This window comes from Melanotaenia boesemani, chromosome 5 (genome assembly GCF_017639745.1).
Source record: "Melanotaenia boesemani isolate fMelBoe1 chromosome 5, fMelBoe1.pri, whole genome shotgun sequence".
NCBI classification, from domain to species: Eukaryota; Metazoa; Chordata; class Actinopteri; order Atheriniformes; family Melanotaeniidae; genus Melanotaenia; species Melanotaenia boesemani.
Window position 1 is genome coordinate 2,388,743 of NC_055686.1, and position 15,936 is coordinate 2,404,678.

Genomic DNA, 15,936 nt, shown 5'->3' on the forward strand with positions numbered 1-15,936 from the left:
GGAGTGTCCCACTCTCACTGCAGCACTCTGGTCAGCGCCGGACGCAGAGAATTGCAGCACATCTCCATGATTTCCCTTCTGTGGGGACTGAACTAGTAAACTATATAGACTGTAAATTATTGACGTTACTTAAAACAGTTTTCATTAACAAGTTTAATAGATCACATCTACTTGTAACTTTTAAATATGTGGCGTTCAGCCATTAAACAGTTAGTCCTGCTAGAAAAGCTGATGTCATGCCACCAACCTCCATAAACAAGGAAATATTTACCTCCTTATGCTCACACAGGCTTAAAAATAAATAACACTGGTTCATTTTAAACCTTAGAACTAAGTATCTGTAAAATTCTACATTCTCTTCGTTGTTTGGATTTGTGACTGGAGGAAAATCAGGATGAACAAACTGTTCATAAAGTAAAGCCACAGATCAGTTTGGTCTGGGTACGGCTAACGGCAACAACATTTATTTACACACACACCAGCATATAATAATTAACATGATATTAATGTCTGTGTGTTTTCTTATACTTGTTTATATTAATTAAATCTTTATTTAATCAGATAAGTTAGTTAGTTGAGGCTTCACTCCCATTTGGAACGTGTCCTTGAACGCCTCTAGGCTATGTCCACATGGTACCGAAGCCGGTTCAGGTGTGGAAACAGTGGAAAAACTAGGAGAGAGGAAAATCCCCACAAAACCGCTGTAGTACATACTACAAGGCTGTGGGGGCGCTACGATTAAAGAGTAACACTCCAGAGCTAGAAGAAGACGTGTGACAGATAATGACGTGTGTGCTTGCTCCTGCTGGTGATGGTACAGCAGCACTGTGTTGTAACAGCTGTACATGTTGGTGGTGAAGCTGTACACGAGCCAGGACGTCTGGAGCAGCACCACCACACAGCTGCTCACCAACGCCATCATTGTTGTGTTCCTCACACTGACGTCATGTCCTCCAGTTGTGTGGTTACGCTGTCCTCACCTAACACAGACGCTAGAGGTTTGGAACCCGTCCACCTTGGTACCTGGTTTCAGACATGACCGGTGGTTTTATTGCTACTCGGCTCCGTGGGGACGGCCCCTAGATCTGGACTTCTTAGACTTCATTTCTACTCCAGCTTTTCTTTTTAAAGGCTTTGTCCAGCCAAGCAGCTGTTTGTCCTGCTGTTTTAGAGGAACTGACACGTCTGCACAGACTTGTTAACGTAGAAAAAGATGGATGGAGGAAATAATTTGCTTGTCGTGCAGTTTGAGCAGAGACCAGCTGGACGACAGTGGACGGTGCGTTCCCCAGACGACCTTTGCAGCCATCTGAAACTTTATCTGTCTGTCATGTGCACAGCCAAACCTATGAGGACGTCCAGAAGCACCGTATACCCACGTATGAGTGAGTCTTTATTATTAAAACTCAAAGATAGAGACAGAAAGACATGACTTTTACTACGAATGAAACCTTCAAGTTGATCAGAAACTCTTAAACTGACCAGTTAAAGTCAGAGAGAAGATCCTTCCTGTGTGTGTTACCATGCCAGCATTTAGCATGGGTGTGTGTTCTCACTTCTATTTTAGTTTTATCCTGTTTGTGCTGCAGAGAAAATGAGGAAACAAATGTGACACGTAGCTGTAGACAACGAGGAAGAGGAGGTATTTCCAGTCAGTCACACTGCTGCTGGTCTGCTTCCATCCAGCTGCAGGATGGAGGGAACATGTGTCCAGATGCTGCTGGGTGAGTCCATCTGCTGGATGTGTGTTGGTGTGTAAATGCTGAGAGATGATCACTGCTGCTTCCCACAGCAGAGCCGTCATTAAAGCTCCAACTGAGCTGAGTGTCATTTCTCTGCAGCTCTGATCTCACTGCTGTGCTGCACAACAAACGGAGGTTAGTAAACTTCTTCTGCTTCTGTCCAAGAAACCCTGTCTGAGAGCAGAGACTCTGTCTGTCTTTACTGGGGACAAACACACACATTAAACTACAGCATTTACTGGAAGTGTGTGTAAAAGTACGTCTTGTTTGCTGCTGGCAGCTACTCATCAGATTCGTTATAAGGTGGTATCAGTGTGTTCTTGGTGTCTCCTGGTTAAATGATGTTGAAGTGATGGAGGAGTGAAAAGGTGGATGAACTGCAGACTCCATCTTCTTCCCGAAGAGTCCCAGAGACATGAGGACATTTCTGTTTTCATTAAAGTCTGGAGTTCTGATGATCTTGGTAGGAAAATAAGTTCATAGCAAACCAAACATGGTAACTAGTTTAATGAAGAAATCTCTGCTGGAACATCTGCATCTCTGATCTTCATCTTTGTTTCTACAGGAGTTAAACTGAAGAGTTCCTCTCTGATCTCTTTAACCTCTGATCTGTGTTGCAGAAGAAAAAACCATCACAGCTAAACCTGGACAGACTGTCTCTCTGCCATGTAGAGCTGGACGTGATGGAAACATCGATGCTGTGGTGTGGACCAGATTTGATCTGGAACCAGAAAATGTTCTGTTCTACAGAGATGGTCATTATGATCCAGAAAACCAGCATCCATCTTTCCAGAACCGGGTGCATCTTCAGGACAGACAGATGAAGGATGGAGACGTGTCTCTGATTCTGAAGAATGTGGTGACTGATGATACGGGAACATATGAGTGTTCCATTCATTTTTCCCACTATGCTCCATCCATCATCACCGTCCATCTGGAAGTTCATTCATCAGGTGAGTTTGTCTCTCTAGCTGTGTCCTTATTCAGCGTCTACACACTTCAGAGTGAGCAGACTACGTAGGCTACCGAGTGTCCTACGTAGACCGGACACTTCAAAGTCCACTTAACACTCGTTAAATAGGACAGTCTAACTAGCGAGTATTTCCCATCTGCATCGACCTCCTTGGGTTGGATGCTCGAGTTCCTGCTTGTTGTGGCGTCTCCTGGCGTCTCTGGCTACGCTCCGGTTTTCCCTCGTTCTGCTCTGCTTCGCTGCTCCTTATATCCCCTCAAGTCCCAACTCCAGCCATCAGCTGGTGGACGCTGATCCTGATCACTCCCAGCTGCAGTCAATGATCAGTCAGAGTCCAGTTCTCAGGTGTTCCCCACAGCCCAAATCTGGGCCACGCCCCCCTATAAAAAGGTCCTTGTGGGCTCACACACATAAATACCAATTATTGATAAAACACTATCGACACTGTCTAAACACACCGTATCCTGTCACCACACACACACCTCAAAGACGTCCCACTAGGTGGAGGTCTGACTGTTTCTGGTCCAGAACCAGTGATGGTGGTTTTTGTTTCCTATGAGTTCTCTATAACCAGCTCTGACTCCTGACCAGGAAATCCAGCTTTACATTTATGTTCAAACATGGAAACACACCGGTTTAATTTTTCTAACTGGTCCTGTCCAGGACGGTGGCGGCAGAATGATGGTTTGGCTGCTACGTGGAGCTTTATGGGTATAAGTCTCCTCTTGATAATCTCGTGTTTTTAAATATATATTTATTCCTACTTTATTTATTTTGTATAATTGTTTATTACTGAATTTAAATATTGCTGGAGCTGACTGGAGGGAACACAGATAAAAAGAAAAGGCGGGAACCAGTCCTGGCGCCGGGTCAGAGTACCAGGGCCGGTTATTGATCACTGTGGGTGGGCCCCATTTATCAAATGAATTTTAACTTTATAAGAGGACAAATTCCAGTTTGACAATTTAATATCTGACCCACTTCAAAGCAGATTAGGTCCAATACAAATAAAAAACAAAAAGACTTTTGCTGACTCTTAAAATCAGACCCAGCAGATTTCAGATGTAACAGGACAGATTTAACAGAAAATAGAAGATTTAATTTATCAATAACAAAGTCAATCATTTCAACCAATAGTCAGACTTTAGAATGAAATGACAGACTGTCTGAGGTCCAGATGAGTTAATAAAAACCTGAACAGCAACATGAGAGACGTTCGGATCCATGGATCAAGTTTTACACAAAACACCATAAAGCTCAGCACAGCGCAGATGTTTCCATCAGGCTCAGGCCTCTCCCCAAACTTCACATCCCAGCCACAGAGGAACCGTGGTGGATCACTCAGTAAGCTGCTAACCTGCACTAGTTTACATCAGCTGGTCTCAGAGAAAGACAACTAGAGCTCAACCAGACTGGTCCTGGTTCATTTAGAGCAGCTTCCACTCTGTAAAACATCAGGAAACATCTGCAGCAGACAGAAACCGACATACTGAACATGTAACTGCGAGTCGGACTCAGTTTAATCCAGCTGGAGACGATGCTCCAGAGGAAGAGGAGAAGACGGGACACACACCTGTGGTTGCTATGGTTACTATGTTGCTAGGCCTCGTCACTTTGCTGGAATCATCCAACCTGCTGGAAGTGGTTGATTCTTGCTGTGTGACTCCTGACACGAGTTCCTTTCTACACGTTATCATTGGACCACTTTCATATGTGGTTCTCTAAAGGTACCAGTCTGCTGCTGCTGCACTGAAGCTAGTTCATGACTTCACGCCAAACATCACGATAACTTAAAGAACGCATATCAGTGTGTGATTACATGCACATACAGATTAAATATACAAACACACACACAACTTGCAAATAACTCGAGAGATAAGTTAGTACCACTATAAAAATAATTGTTAAATAGTTAAAAATGAAAATGACGTTGAAAAGTATATAAATTAAAATGAAAAGGCTGGATGGGAGGGTCTGACTTGTAAATGGGTGGGCCTGGCCCCCAGAGTCCCACCAGTAGCTCCGGGTCTGGCGTGAACTGTAATGAAAAGGAAAGTTTAGAAAAGAAAGAGAAGACAAAACCGCGTTGGAAAGAAGCAACGACCTTTAGTCCAAGCTAACAGCAGACAACCAGCTGCTACACCTGTACAGAAACACAGCAGAGACTCTCCTACAGCTTTTACAGGTAAACTAAGCAGACAATCATCAGGAGCTCCTATAAGAGACGAACTAGCTGAAGAAATAAACATATATCACAGCAACAACCAGAGTACCAGAAACACAGAAAAACCTAAACTAAGTAGTAACTATGCAGAGGATGAGGAATGAGGAAGGATCAGAGATGAGTGTGATCTCAGAGGAGGCTAGAGGCAGACTAGGGTGGCCTAGAGACCCGGGCCATCAGCAGCAATACCGGAACACAAAACCAAAGAAACATTTTCCTTCCTTTTGTTATTTTCTATTTATTTATTTTAAGGGCACAGATCAGGTGAAGTCAGAACCCAGCCTTAATGTCCACAATGTGGGGTTAGCCAGGTAAGAGATTGTGGTCAGATACAAGGATCCAGTCTACCACCACCACCGAGCAGAGCATCCAGTCAGTAAATCACACGTCCAGTTCTAACAGTCAACGTTTAGCTTCACTTTCTAGATGATCTGAACAGACTCGTCCTCAGTTTGATTCAGTTTCTTACACAGTTTTTTTTTGGTGTGTGTGAGATGTTATTTCATTTTAATTTAATTTACTTTTACTGTATTTTTAAGAATTTTATTGCCATGTGCACTTAGTTCCAGTCTGGAGGAATTCCTGTCAGAGCTAAAACAGCTTATAAACACATTAAATGGAAAAAAGTATAAAAACAAGAGAAGAATGAAAATGTGAGTCAGGAGATAAAGCTTTGTTTGTACATCACTGTGTTATTACCAGAGTTTATGGTGTTGTACTGGAGTCTGTTTCAACCCACATGGGTCTATGAGATTACTGCATGTGAATCTGATCACGTATGTGGTTTAATCCATTAGTCTGACTGTAGAAGCTGTTCATTGTGTCTGTTCAGAGTTCCTCTCTGATCTCTTTAACCTCTCTGATCTGTGTTGTTTCCTCTCCTGCAGGACAGACAAACATCACAGCTGAACCTGGACATGACGTCTCCCTGCCATGTAGAGCTGGACATGATGGAGACATCGATGCTGTGCAGTAGACCACAACTGATCTGGAGCCAGAAGATGTTCTGTTGTACAGAGATGGTTATTTTGATCCAGAAAACCAGCATCCATCTTTCCAGAACCGGGTGGATCTTCAGCACAGACAGATGAAGGATGGAGACGTGTCTCTGATTCTGAAGAATGTGGTGACTGATGATACAGGAACATATGAATGTAGAGTCTTCCAGACAGGAACAGGCAGCTGGATTCCAAAGTTCACGTCCATCATCATCCATCTGGAAGTTCCTCCACCAGGTGAGTTTGTGTCTCTGTCTCTGGATCAGAGGTGAAGCAGCTTCCTGGTTGGACAAAAGCTTCTTGTCCACACCTCAAAGATGTCCCACTTGCTGGAGGTCTGACTGTTTCTGGTCCAGAACCAGTGATGTTGGGTTGTGGTCCTATGAGTTCTCTATAACCAGCTCTGACTCCTGACCAGGAAATCCAGCTTTACATTTATGTTCAAACACACACAGTCACCTGACCAGGTGGGATTCTCTCTGCTCCACCCCCTACTGTAGCTCCGCCCCCTGCTTCATCCTCCCTCCATCTTGGGTTTATGCTGCTCCTCCACCTGCTGGTGTTCTGTCCGTACTTCATCTCCACCCTCCTCATGGTGTCTTTATATCGACGCAGAAACACAGGTAACAATCAATCAATCAATCAATCAATCAATCAATCAATCAATCATGATTTTCTCTCTAACCTGCTCTGTCTGCAGGAAGTGACCTGGCCGTCTCCATGGTGATGACTCCATCCACCCAGGCTGATCAGGGATTGGATGATGACTATGATGATGTCACCACAGAGCATCATCTAAACTGAGCTGAACATCTCATCTCTCTCTTCTCCTGATGTTCTTCTTTCACATGAGAACTTTCTAGAACTGAGGTCAACATCTGTGAACAGAGACGTCACATCTGTCTGTTTGTCCTGGAAATAAAGCAGTGAAGGGGGCGTGGCCTGTCTGTTCTGCTTCTTTTACTCTCAGATTGTGGACTAAACATCATTTCAGTTAATCCAGATTTTCACTCTGGAGCTGAAAATAAACTATAAAGATGCTCAAAGAGAAGCTCAGTATCCACGTTACTTAGCGCTGACTAAGCTAACGCTACATGATCCAGTTTTATTTAAACAGGAGGCTAGCAAGGCTGCTAGTTGCAGCACATACTGTACATGGACTTTATAAACATTCTTCTAGATAGATTTGACATGTCTATTATTTCTGCTGGTAACCAGCTTAGTTTTTTAAAGTATTTTATTTAGCTATTTTAACATAAATAAATAAACAAGTACACCAATCAGGCTCAGACAAACAACCAAAAAGAAATTAAAAACATTAAAGCTACCAGTCGTAACAGAATGTGCACACTTCCATGTTTCTCCTGAAGGAGTGGCCAGGTGGTTTTCTATTTTCCACTAACTGTATCTAGGTAAGCAAGAACTGGATCCCAAATAACCTAAAATTTTACCAGTAGATTCATTCTTGTAAATCTGAGTCTTTCTATTTGTATGACTGAAGTCATATCAGTTAGTCATCTGTGTAAAGAAGGGGGGAGTGGATTTCCAGTCCATCAAAAAGAGTCTTTAGGGACAGTAATCTCCAGATCAGAGACTGCTGCCTCTGTTCAGGCAGGTTTGTTGTTGTCTGTGAGCCGAAAATCACAAGCATCTGGTTGAAAGTTTATCTTGTAAGCCTTGAAGTACCAATGAAAGAACGTTTTCCATAAATTCAAACAGTCTGGACAAAACCAGAAGACATGAGACAAAGTGTCTCCGTCACCTTACATCTGTCACACATTGGTGAAACTGAGGGATCTTTTGCAGCCTAAGTTTGGGAAATGCAGGTGATGAATAACCTTAAACTGAATTAGTTGATGTCTGCTGTTGACCCAACAGGATGATACCAAAGCCAAACTTTTGTTCCATACAGCTTCTGTTACCTCAGTACCCAACTCTTTCCCCCAAGCCCTTATTTTATCTGTAGCAATGAAGTTACAGCCATCGAATAAACGTACAAAGGCAGAGAGAAAGGCCTGGAGTAAGGAGGGTTTCTCAAAGGACAAAAAATGTACGTTCTTTAGGGAGAGCTGGAAAATTAGAGAATTTAGAACCAACACAGTCTCTAATTTGTAGATAATGGAAATAATGAAAGTGTGGTAATTTATACTTTAAATTTATCAAACCAGTTTAGTTTCAAGGATAAAAACATGCTGCTATGCTGAACGTGTTGATCTTTTATTGTAAAGGTGGAATACGGAGCGTGGTGATGGGTGGAGGAGAGAGGAGGGAGGACTGTTCATTCTGTAGCCTCTCTGCCTGAAGATAAAGGCTGTGGACCAGCCTGGTGGTTCTGACATGGATAGAATATCTAATTTATATTTTTATTCTTTTAACAAAATGATATCATTTATTTATTATCTGCATGATTTTCTTTCCCTGTTTGTCAGTGAGACAAACTTGGTAATTTAATGTTTATACATTAGATTAGATGGTGTGTGTGTTTTTTAATGGAGTGTTAGTGTTTTCATCTAGAAATGTACCATCCTCATGCATATGGTAGAACAGCTATTAAAAGTCTCCACTGCAGAGGAAACTGTGCATGAAAGGCTTTAAGAAACCTTTCAGGAGGTCAAAGGAGTATAACGATGGATTCAACCTTTAATAAGATTCTCATCATGATGTGTCATTAATGAGAATATAACCTGACTATAAACTGATTATTTACAGTTTATTGTAGATGGATGATGGAGACTATGACAGAGCAGCCATGTTTTTATCTCTAAACATGTTGCTGAGCTTCCAGTGGAGATCTGAGGGTTTTATTCTGATCTGATGCTGATTATATAAAGAGTGTGTTTGTTCGTGTTGATCGTATTGTTGGTTAAACTTTGACTGTAAAACCACCAGAACTTTCCTCTCTGAAACAAATCCGGTCTGCATGATGCTGCAGGTCTGCTGTGGCTCTCTGCTGACATCTGCTGGTCAACAACCAGCTCTGCACCTTGTCCGAGTCTTCTGGAAACCAGCTCATTTCCAGGAAACCGATGGAAACACATCTCTGTTGTGTTGCTCCAGAACTATTGTCAAGGTTTCTTATTTATTCAGACCGACAGCTGGAGCACAAGTTACCATCATCTCCCCCTCAGACCCTGGAGATGCCCCAGATTAATCATTAGAGGAGTGAAAACGATCAGACCAGGTCCACTCTGATCCTCATCAGTGGTCAGTATCTGTCAGAATCCAGAGTCTTTAGAAATGAACAAAGATCCTTCCTGTCCAGAAATAAGCAGCCTGCATCCCTGTTTCCTTCTTAACAAGAAAACGTAATGATCCTAACAAGCAGAGACGCTGCATCCCTCATTCCAGCATCACAAGTAAACTGCTGTCGTTTGAGGGTTTTCATCATGAACTTCTTCATTTCGCATCCAAGGAAAATAAAGAGAAAGATAAATAGAGATATAAAGACATAGAGATGGAGAAATAGAGCAGTAGAGACAGAGATATGAAGATAAAGAAGAAAGTTTTAACTAAAAAATTTACATGTATAGGAGCTGAAAACACCAAACAAAACTCCACCGTGTAATCGATCAGGCCAGTAAAATAATCAGCTCACCACAAACAGCTCTGTCTGAACTGTACAGACGCTCTGACACCAGGAAAGCCACCACGATCACAGAGGACCTCCCACCCACTTTACACCTGCTTTCAGTTGTTACCTTCAGGGAGACGTTACAAAGTCCCACTGGCCCGGAAAAACGTCTACAAGAAGTCCTTCATTCCCTCTGTCGTCCTCTCTATCCTGCTTCTCTTGGCTTTGTGTGTCTCTGCTAGTAAGACATTTTACTGACTCTGAGGATGATGAGGGAGGCTGAAGGTTTGCTTCAGCACCATGGACAGCAGCTTCCTTTCTTTCTTTGTTGTGCTGCAACGTCCAGACAACAACCACCTCATACGCTTCTTTTAGTGTTTGTTAAAGAACTCTCCGTCCTGTTTCTGATTAAATAAGCAGCATGAAGTAGCAGGAGGTTTTTTAGTGGTAACCATGTTGTTGACCGCGCTACGTGCACTAATATGCATGCTTGTGTAATTAACACTGGTAAGATTCTGTGTTCTAACAGACACGTTCACTTTCAAAAAAATATTTACAGCTTTATCATGTCCAGTTTAACATGTGAGGTTCTGTTCTGTTAAACAGATGCAGTGATTTGTTCTAAAGCTGCTGAACCTTTAGTTTAATTCTTTATGTAGTTAATTATTAATTGTTCCAATGAATGAATTAAAGCTCTGGTCTAGAGTTTGTTGGGTTTTTCAGGTTGTTCATGATGAGTCAGATTTATCTCCTTTAGACTCCTGGCTGCCAAGAACTGTTGCTGCTAGAGTTTTAACCAGGACTAAGAGATCTGAACACATCACACCAGTTTTAAAATCTTTACACTGGCTTCCAGTCAGTCACAGAATAGATTTTAAAACCCTTCTGATTGTTTACAAATCCCAGAATGGTTTAGGCCCAGAATACATCTGTGATATGTTCAGAGAATATAAACCTAGCAGAGCTCTTAGATCCAAAGACTCTGGTCAACTAGTCCAGATCAGAGTCCAGACCAGAGTCCAGACTAAACATGGAGAAGCAGCATTTAGCTGTTATGCTGCAAACAAGTGGAACAAACTGCCAGTGGAGATTAAACTTTCCCCAAATGTAGACATTTTTAAATCCAGGTTAAAAACTTTTCTTTTCTCATGCTCCTATGCATGAAATCTGCACGGTAACTTTAACTTATCTTGCTTTTAATCATTTTAATGTAATTTATTATTTTATTGTGATTATGTGTTGATGCCTTTTACTATTTTAAATATCTGTAATGTCTTTGTTTTATGTAAAGCACTTTGAATTGTCCTGTATATGAAGTGTGCTATACAAATAAACTGCTTTGTCTTCTGTACTAAACATACGGGAGGGGGGCAGAGAGGCTACCTGGTCCAGGTGCTCCTGGTTAACCTTCATGTGCAGCTTTTCAAATGGATTTTAATATTCATGTTTTTCCTTCCACATATTGAACCACCTGCTTCTTCTACAAGACACTTTATCTTTGACATGGTCATAAAGAAAGAAATCCCAAACAGGTCTCTCCTCGCTTTCTCCTAACTTTCTCCGTAGCATCACGCTAGCCGGCGCGCGGACACGCTGTTGACACGTGATGTCACGGACGTACGACGCAGACACCTGCCATAAATCCGGCAAAGCGAAGTAAATAGATTTCATATCAACCCCGAGGGCTTATATATGAAATAAATTTACAAAAAAAGCAAACGAAGGACATTTTTGTTTCATTTCAGTTTGTTTTAGTTTGTTTTGTAAACACACAATAACGTTTCAGTTAGTTTTTGTTTTTTTATAAACTCTCGTTTTTATTTTTATTTCAGTTAACGAGAATGTTTTTTTTTATTTTAGTTTTCGTTTTTTCGTTAGTTTTCGTTAACTATAATAACCTTGGGTCTGCACACTGTGAAGTGTGTAGACTACGTAGGCTACACACTTCACAGTGTGTCTGCTGTGGATCATTTGTGTGTTACAGTATAATTAGCTAACAAATGAGAGTTCACATTTTTCACATGTTTGAGAGCAGAGACACATGGAAAGCGTGTAGTAAAAATATTTTACTGTTTTGTACATTTTAACGTAAGTTAATTCCCACATTTGTAAAAGAAAAACGAAACACTTTCTGGTAAAGTCTGCAACTAAACCATCAATCTGATGAAGGTTATTTAAATGCTGAAACACAGCAGAAGAGGAACGGAATCGATAAATAATCATATTGTAACTGTGATATCTGGAGGAAGACGACTCATGTTGATGCAGCAGCTCCTCAACTTCCACATAAACAGTTTGTTTCTGGAGTAAAGCAGCCAAATAGTAATAAACAAAAAAACAAACATGGACCTTGGATTGTTTTTAGACTTTTATTTGACACATTAACAGAAATGGACTATTTGTGTGTTATATAACAAACACATTAACACAATGTTGTAGTTACATCATCTCCTTCCAGCTGCTACCAGAGGTATGTGTGTTTGATGGGTGTAAACCTCTATAAGAATGGATCAAACTTTAACAAAAGAGCACTCATGGAAATTCCTGTGATTGTTTCTCTTACACTCTCAACTGAACCTGCCCCCCCCCCAAAAAAAGGACAATCTTATGTCCATCATGAGGCCATCTATCTGTCTGTCTGTACCTACACACCAGTCCTGGCGCCGGGTCAGAGTACCAGGGCGGGTAACTGATCGCTGTGTGTGGGCCCCATTTATCACATGAATTTAAACTTTATAAGAGTTCCACAATTCAATATCTGACCCACGTCGAAGCACTTTAGATACAAAACACAGTTTTTAAAAAGTTTTTAATATTTTTTTCCTCTACTATGAATAAAAAATAAATAAATAAAAAATCAGACCCAGCAGATTTCAGATGTAACAGGACAGATTTAACAGAAAATAGAAGATTTAATTTATCAATAACAAAGTCAATCATTTCAACCAATAATCAGACTTTAGAATGAAATTACAGACTGTCTGAGGTCCAGATGAGTTAATAAAAACCTGAACAGCAACATGAGAGACGTTCGGATCCATGGATCAAGTTTTACACAAAACACCATAAAGCTCAGCACAACGCAGATGTTTCCATCAGGCTCAGGCCTCTCCCCAAACTTCACATCCCAGCCACAGAGGAACCGTGGTGGATCACTCAGTAAGCTGCTAACCTGCACTAGTTTACATCAGCTGGTCTCAGAGAAAGACAACTAGAGCTCAACCAGACTGGTCCTGGTTCATTTAGAGCAGCTTCCACTCTGTAAAACATCAGGAAACATCTGCAGCAGACAGAAACCGACATACTGAACATGTAACTGCGAGTCGGACTCAGTTTAATCCAGCTGGAGACGATGCTCCAGAGGAAGAGGAGAAGACGGGACACACACCTGTGGTTGCTATGGTTACTATGTTGCTAGGCCTCATCACATTGCTGGATTCATCCAACCTGCTGGAAGTGGTTGATTCTTGCTGTGTGACTCCTGACACGTGTTCCTTTCTACACGTTATCATTGGACCACTTTCATATGTGGTTCTCTAAAGGTACCAGTCTGCTGCTGCTGCACTGAAGCTAGTTCATGACTTCAACATCACGATAACTTAAAGAACGCATCATGTTCTTTAAGTTATCACAGGTTGTGGTGATTACACACACACACACACACACACACACACAGATTATATATACAAACACACACAACTTGCAAATATGTTGACAGATACGTTTTCTTCATCCCAAAAAAAAAAAAAAAAAAAAAAAAAAAGCAACCCAGATGAGATCTAATTCTCCTTTTGATCATTCAGCACCACTATAAACGTAGCTGGTAAACAAGTAGAAATGAAAAAGATAAATTAAAATGAAAAGTCTGGATGGGAGGGGCTCACTCGTGAATGGGCAGGCCTGGCCCCCAGGGGCCCACCTGTAGCACCGGGTCTGGGGTCGACCTCTGAAACCAGCTTTTATGTTCACAATTTTCATGCTAGAATATCAATACTTCAGTAATACAGTGATCCAGGGTAAACATGCAGTTTATCATGAGCTGGAATACAGTGGAAACTATAACATCAGGATCTCCTCTAAATTAGACCCACTTGGTAGGAACTGTATGTTTCTTCCACCTGCTGCAGTGTTTTTTTCTGTGCAGCATTAAATACGGTTATGAAATAAGAAAATGCAGCAATAAAAATCTGGATGAGGTCAGCCTGGAGTGAAATGTGTCCTGAGATCAGCTCACATCAGTTCAACAGGCTTAGATTCAGTCGGTAAGGAAGCTGCTGTCATTAAATATCCAGTAAAACAGCCATTGTAGGTTTTTATAAATAAAAATACAGATAAAAACATTTAATTAATTTAACATCAACCCCTCATTTGTTTAGACTGATGGTAACAATGTTTGAATATGTTGACAAACATGAACTATTGCAGCATTTATAGATTTATACCTGACCGGTATCGCTGATACAGCTTGTATTTTACTGTAATGTGCTGGGGGTGGGCTAAATAAGCTCAGGCTTCTCCCCACTCATGTTCACACATTTATGTGTCTTTATTTATTATTACTGTTTTCTATGGTAAGAATGTCTGAATAAAATGTTTCTCATCATCATCATATCAGATGGTAAAGAAAGTGGGTGGTACACCATCACTAGCACCGTCCACTCCGCCCACCTGAGGCTCCACCTTTAACCGGAGGAACGTTCTCAGCATCCATCCACGTTAGTCTCAGTTAGGTGAAGCAGGCCGGTGTGTGTGCTAGGGACGCCTTATCACGCTCCATGTTGGAAACAAAGGCTCCAGACCGTTCAGCGCTGTCAGTGGTTTAATGGAAGCTGGAGGCGCCACAAAAACAGCTGTTTTCCTGCAGTTTACCTGAAGCAGCGACTCATGACGCACATTCATTTCTACACCATGTGTTTTATCAAAGTAAAGTCTTTGAGAGCAGCAGAGCCATGACGTCTATCGCAGTTATAAGTTAATGAAGGAAGCGTATGGAAGCCCATTCCTCCTGCTAATAAAATATCAACATGTCTCATAACTATGAGATTTAAAGGCATAATGATGAGATTTAAACTAAAGGTCCGCATTAGTTAAAACATCCCTCATTAGTTTAACCACCTGCTGATGCTACCTGTCAATCATCTAATCAGCATCCCTATATAACCTGTTTCACTGCTTAGATGCCGGATTTGGTTCCATGCCTGACTCTCCAGCCTTTATTCCTGGACTGATCCCCTGTTGTCGACTCTGCCTGCTCCTGACCACCGCCTTTCAGCTCAGTCCTGAACCTGCCTGAGGTGGTCTCTGAACTCCTGGTACCGGCCCTGCCTGTTCCTGACATTGCTTTTTGTCTGGATCTACCGGAACCACGTCTGGAAGGACGAGCACATGCAGTGAGTCTCACCCACTTTGAACAAATTGAACCATCCTGTTGTCACCTCCTGAATTTCTGTTCACCCACCAGTCCTGACAGTTCTCAGTCAGTCCTGTTGGCCCAGAGGAAAACCTGTTTACCTGGCAAGCAGGAGACTGGTGTAGGATACCAACCCATACCCACAGCAGATACAGACCGAGCCACCTGACCCTGGAGAAATCAATAAAGCTCGTTCTTTTATTCCTGACTCAGTGTTGCATTTAGGTCCACAGCCTCCCCGTTACAGTCTGGAAAACATAAAATATCACTTGTTTTCATCAATATAGTGTGTTTTATATATAAAAAAGGTTTTAGTTTATTAGTTCCACTATGAAGCACCTTGTTTTCTACCTTTCTGTATGCTAATGTCTAAAGCTGGGCTCACACCAGAAGACTTTTAAAAGATTAACAAAAGACTAGAAAAGTACCAACTCACATCTAAAGACCGATGTTTAGAGTTTTAAGTCTCAGACTGAGATTTGACAAAGACAGTGAATCTTTAGAAGACTACAACTAGCTTCTTTTAGCATTTTTTGTGATGTTGGACAGTTTGTGTGGAACAGGGCTGATCTGCCCACAGCAAAGCAAACAAGGGGAGAGTTTCCCTCCAGGAGGGAATTACACATCATTAAGTTTGGCTTTACATCTCCACCAGGTGTTACACCGACTCATCAGCATCTGGAGGATGAATAAGTTTCTATTCTTCTCTCATGTGTTAGATCATTATACTGTAACACATAAATGATCCACAGCAGATGTTAATAACATCCTCTCCTCTTTCTTGACGCTCCACCGACGTTTCATCACTGCTTCTTTTAAGTCTTGTTTTTTCATGTTTTTTTTTTTTTTTTTTGTCGTCCGTTCTTGCCGGTGTTCTGTCTGTCAGGATTCCTGTTTCTGCTTTTGTCAGAGCTCATCTATTGGCTGTTGATCGTGTTTCGTCACTGCGACACAGATCCATGACTAGAGAAAGATTAACGTTAAACAGCCAGATTACCAGCTTACACCTAACGATGGA

At 41.6% G+C, this 15,936-nt stretch overlaps 2 protein-coding genes across 2 annotated transcripts in view; both read left to right on the forward strand.

Annotated features, from left to right (window-relative positions):
- Nucleotides 1-15,936, forward strand: part of LOC121640417 — a 1,195,287-nt gene that overhangs the window by 912,501 nt on the left and 266,850 nt on the right. The window lies entirely within an intron of this gene.
- Nucleotides 2,100-6,862, forward strand: LOC121640510 (nectin-4-like). Its single transcript, XM_041986324.1, has 5 exons — nt 2,100-2,205; nt 2,363-2,621; nt 6,086-6,174; nt 6,420-6,560; nt 6,638-6,862. Exons 1-5 carry the CDS (start codon nt 2,115-2,117, stop codon nt 6,739-6,741), a joined length of 684 nt encoding a protein of 227 aa, XP_041842258.1. The 5' UTR covers nt 2,100-2,114; the 3' UTR covers nt 6,742-6,862.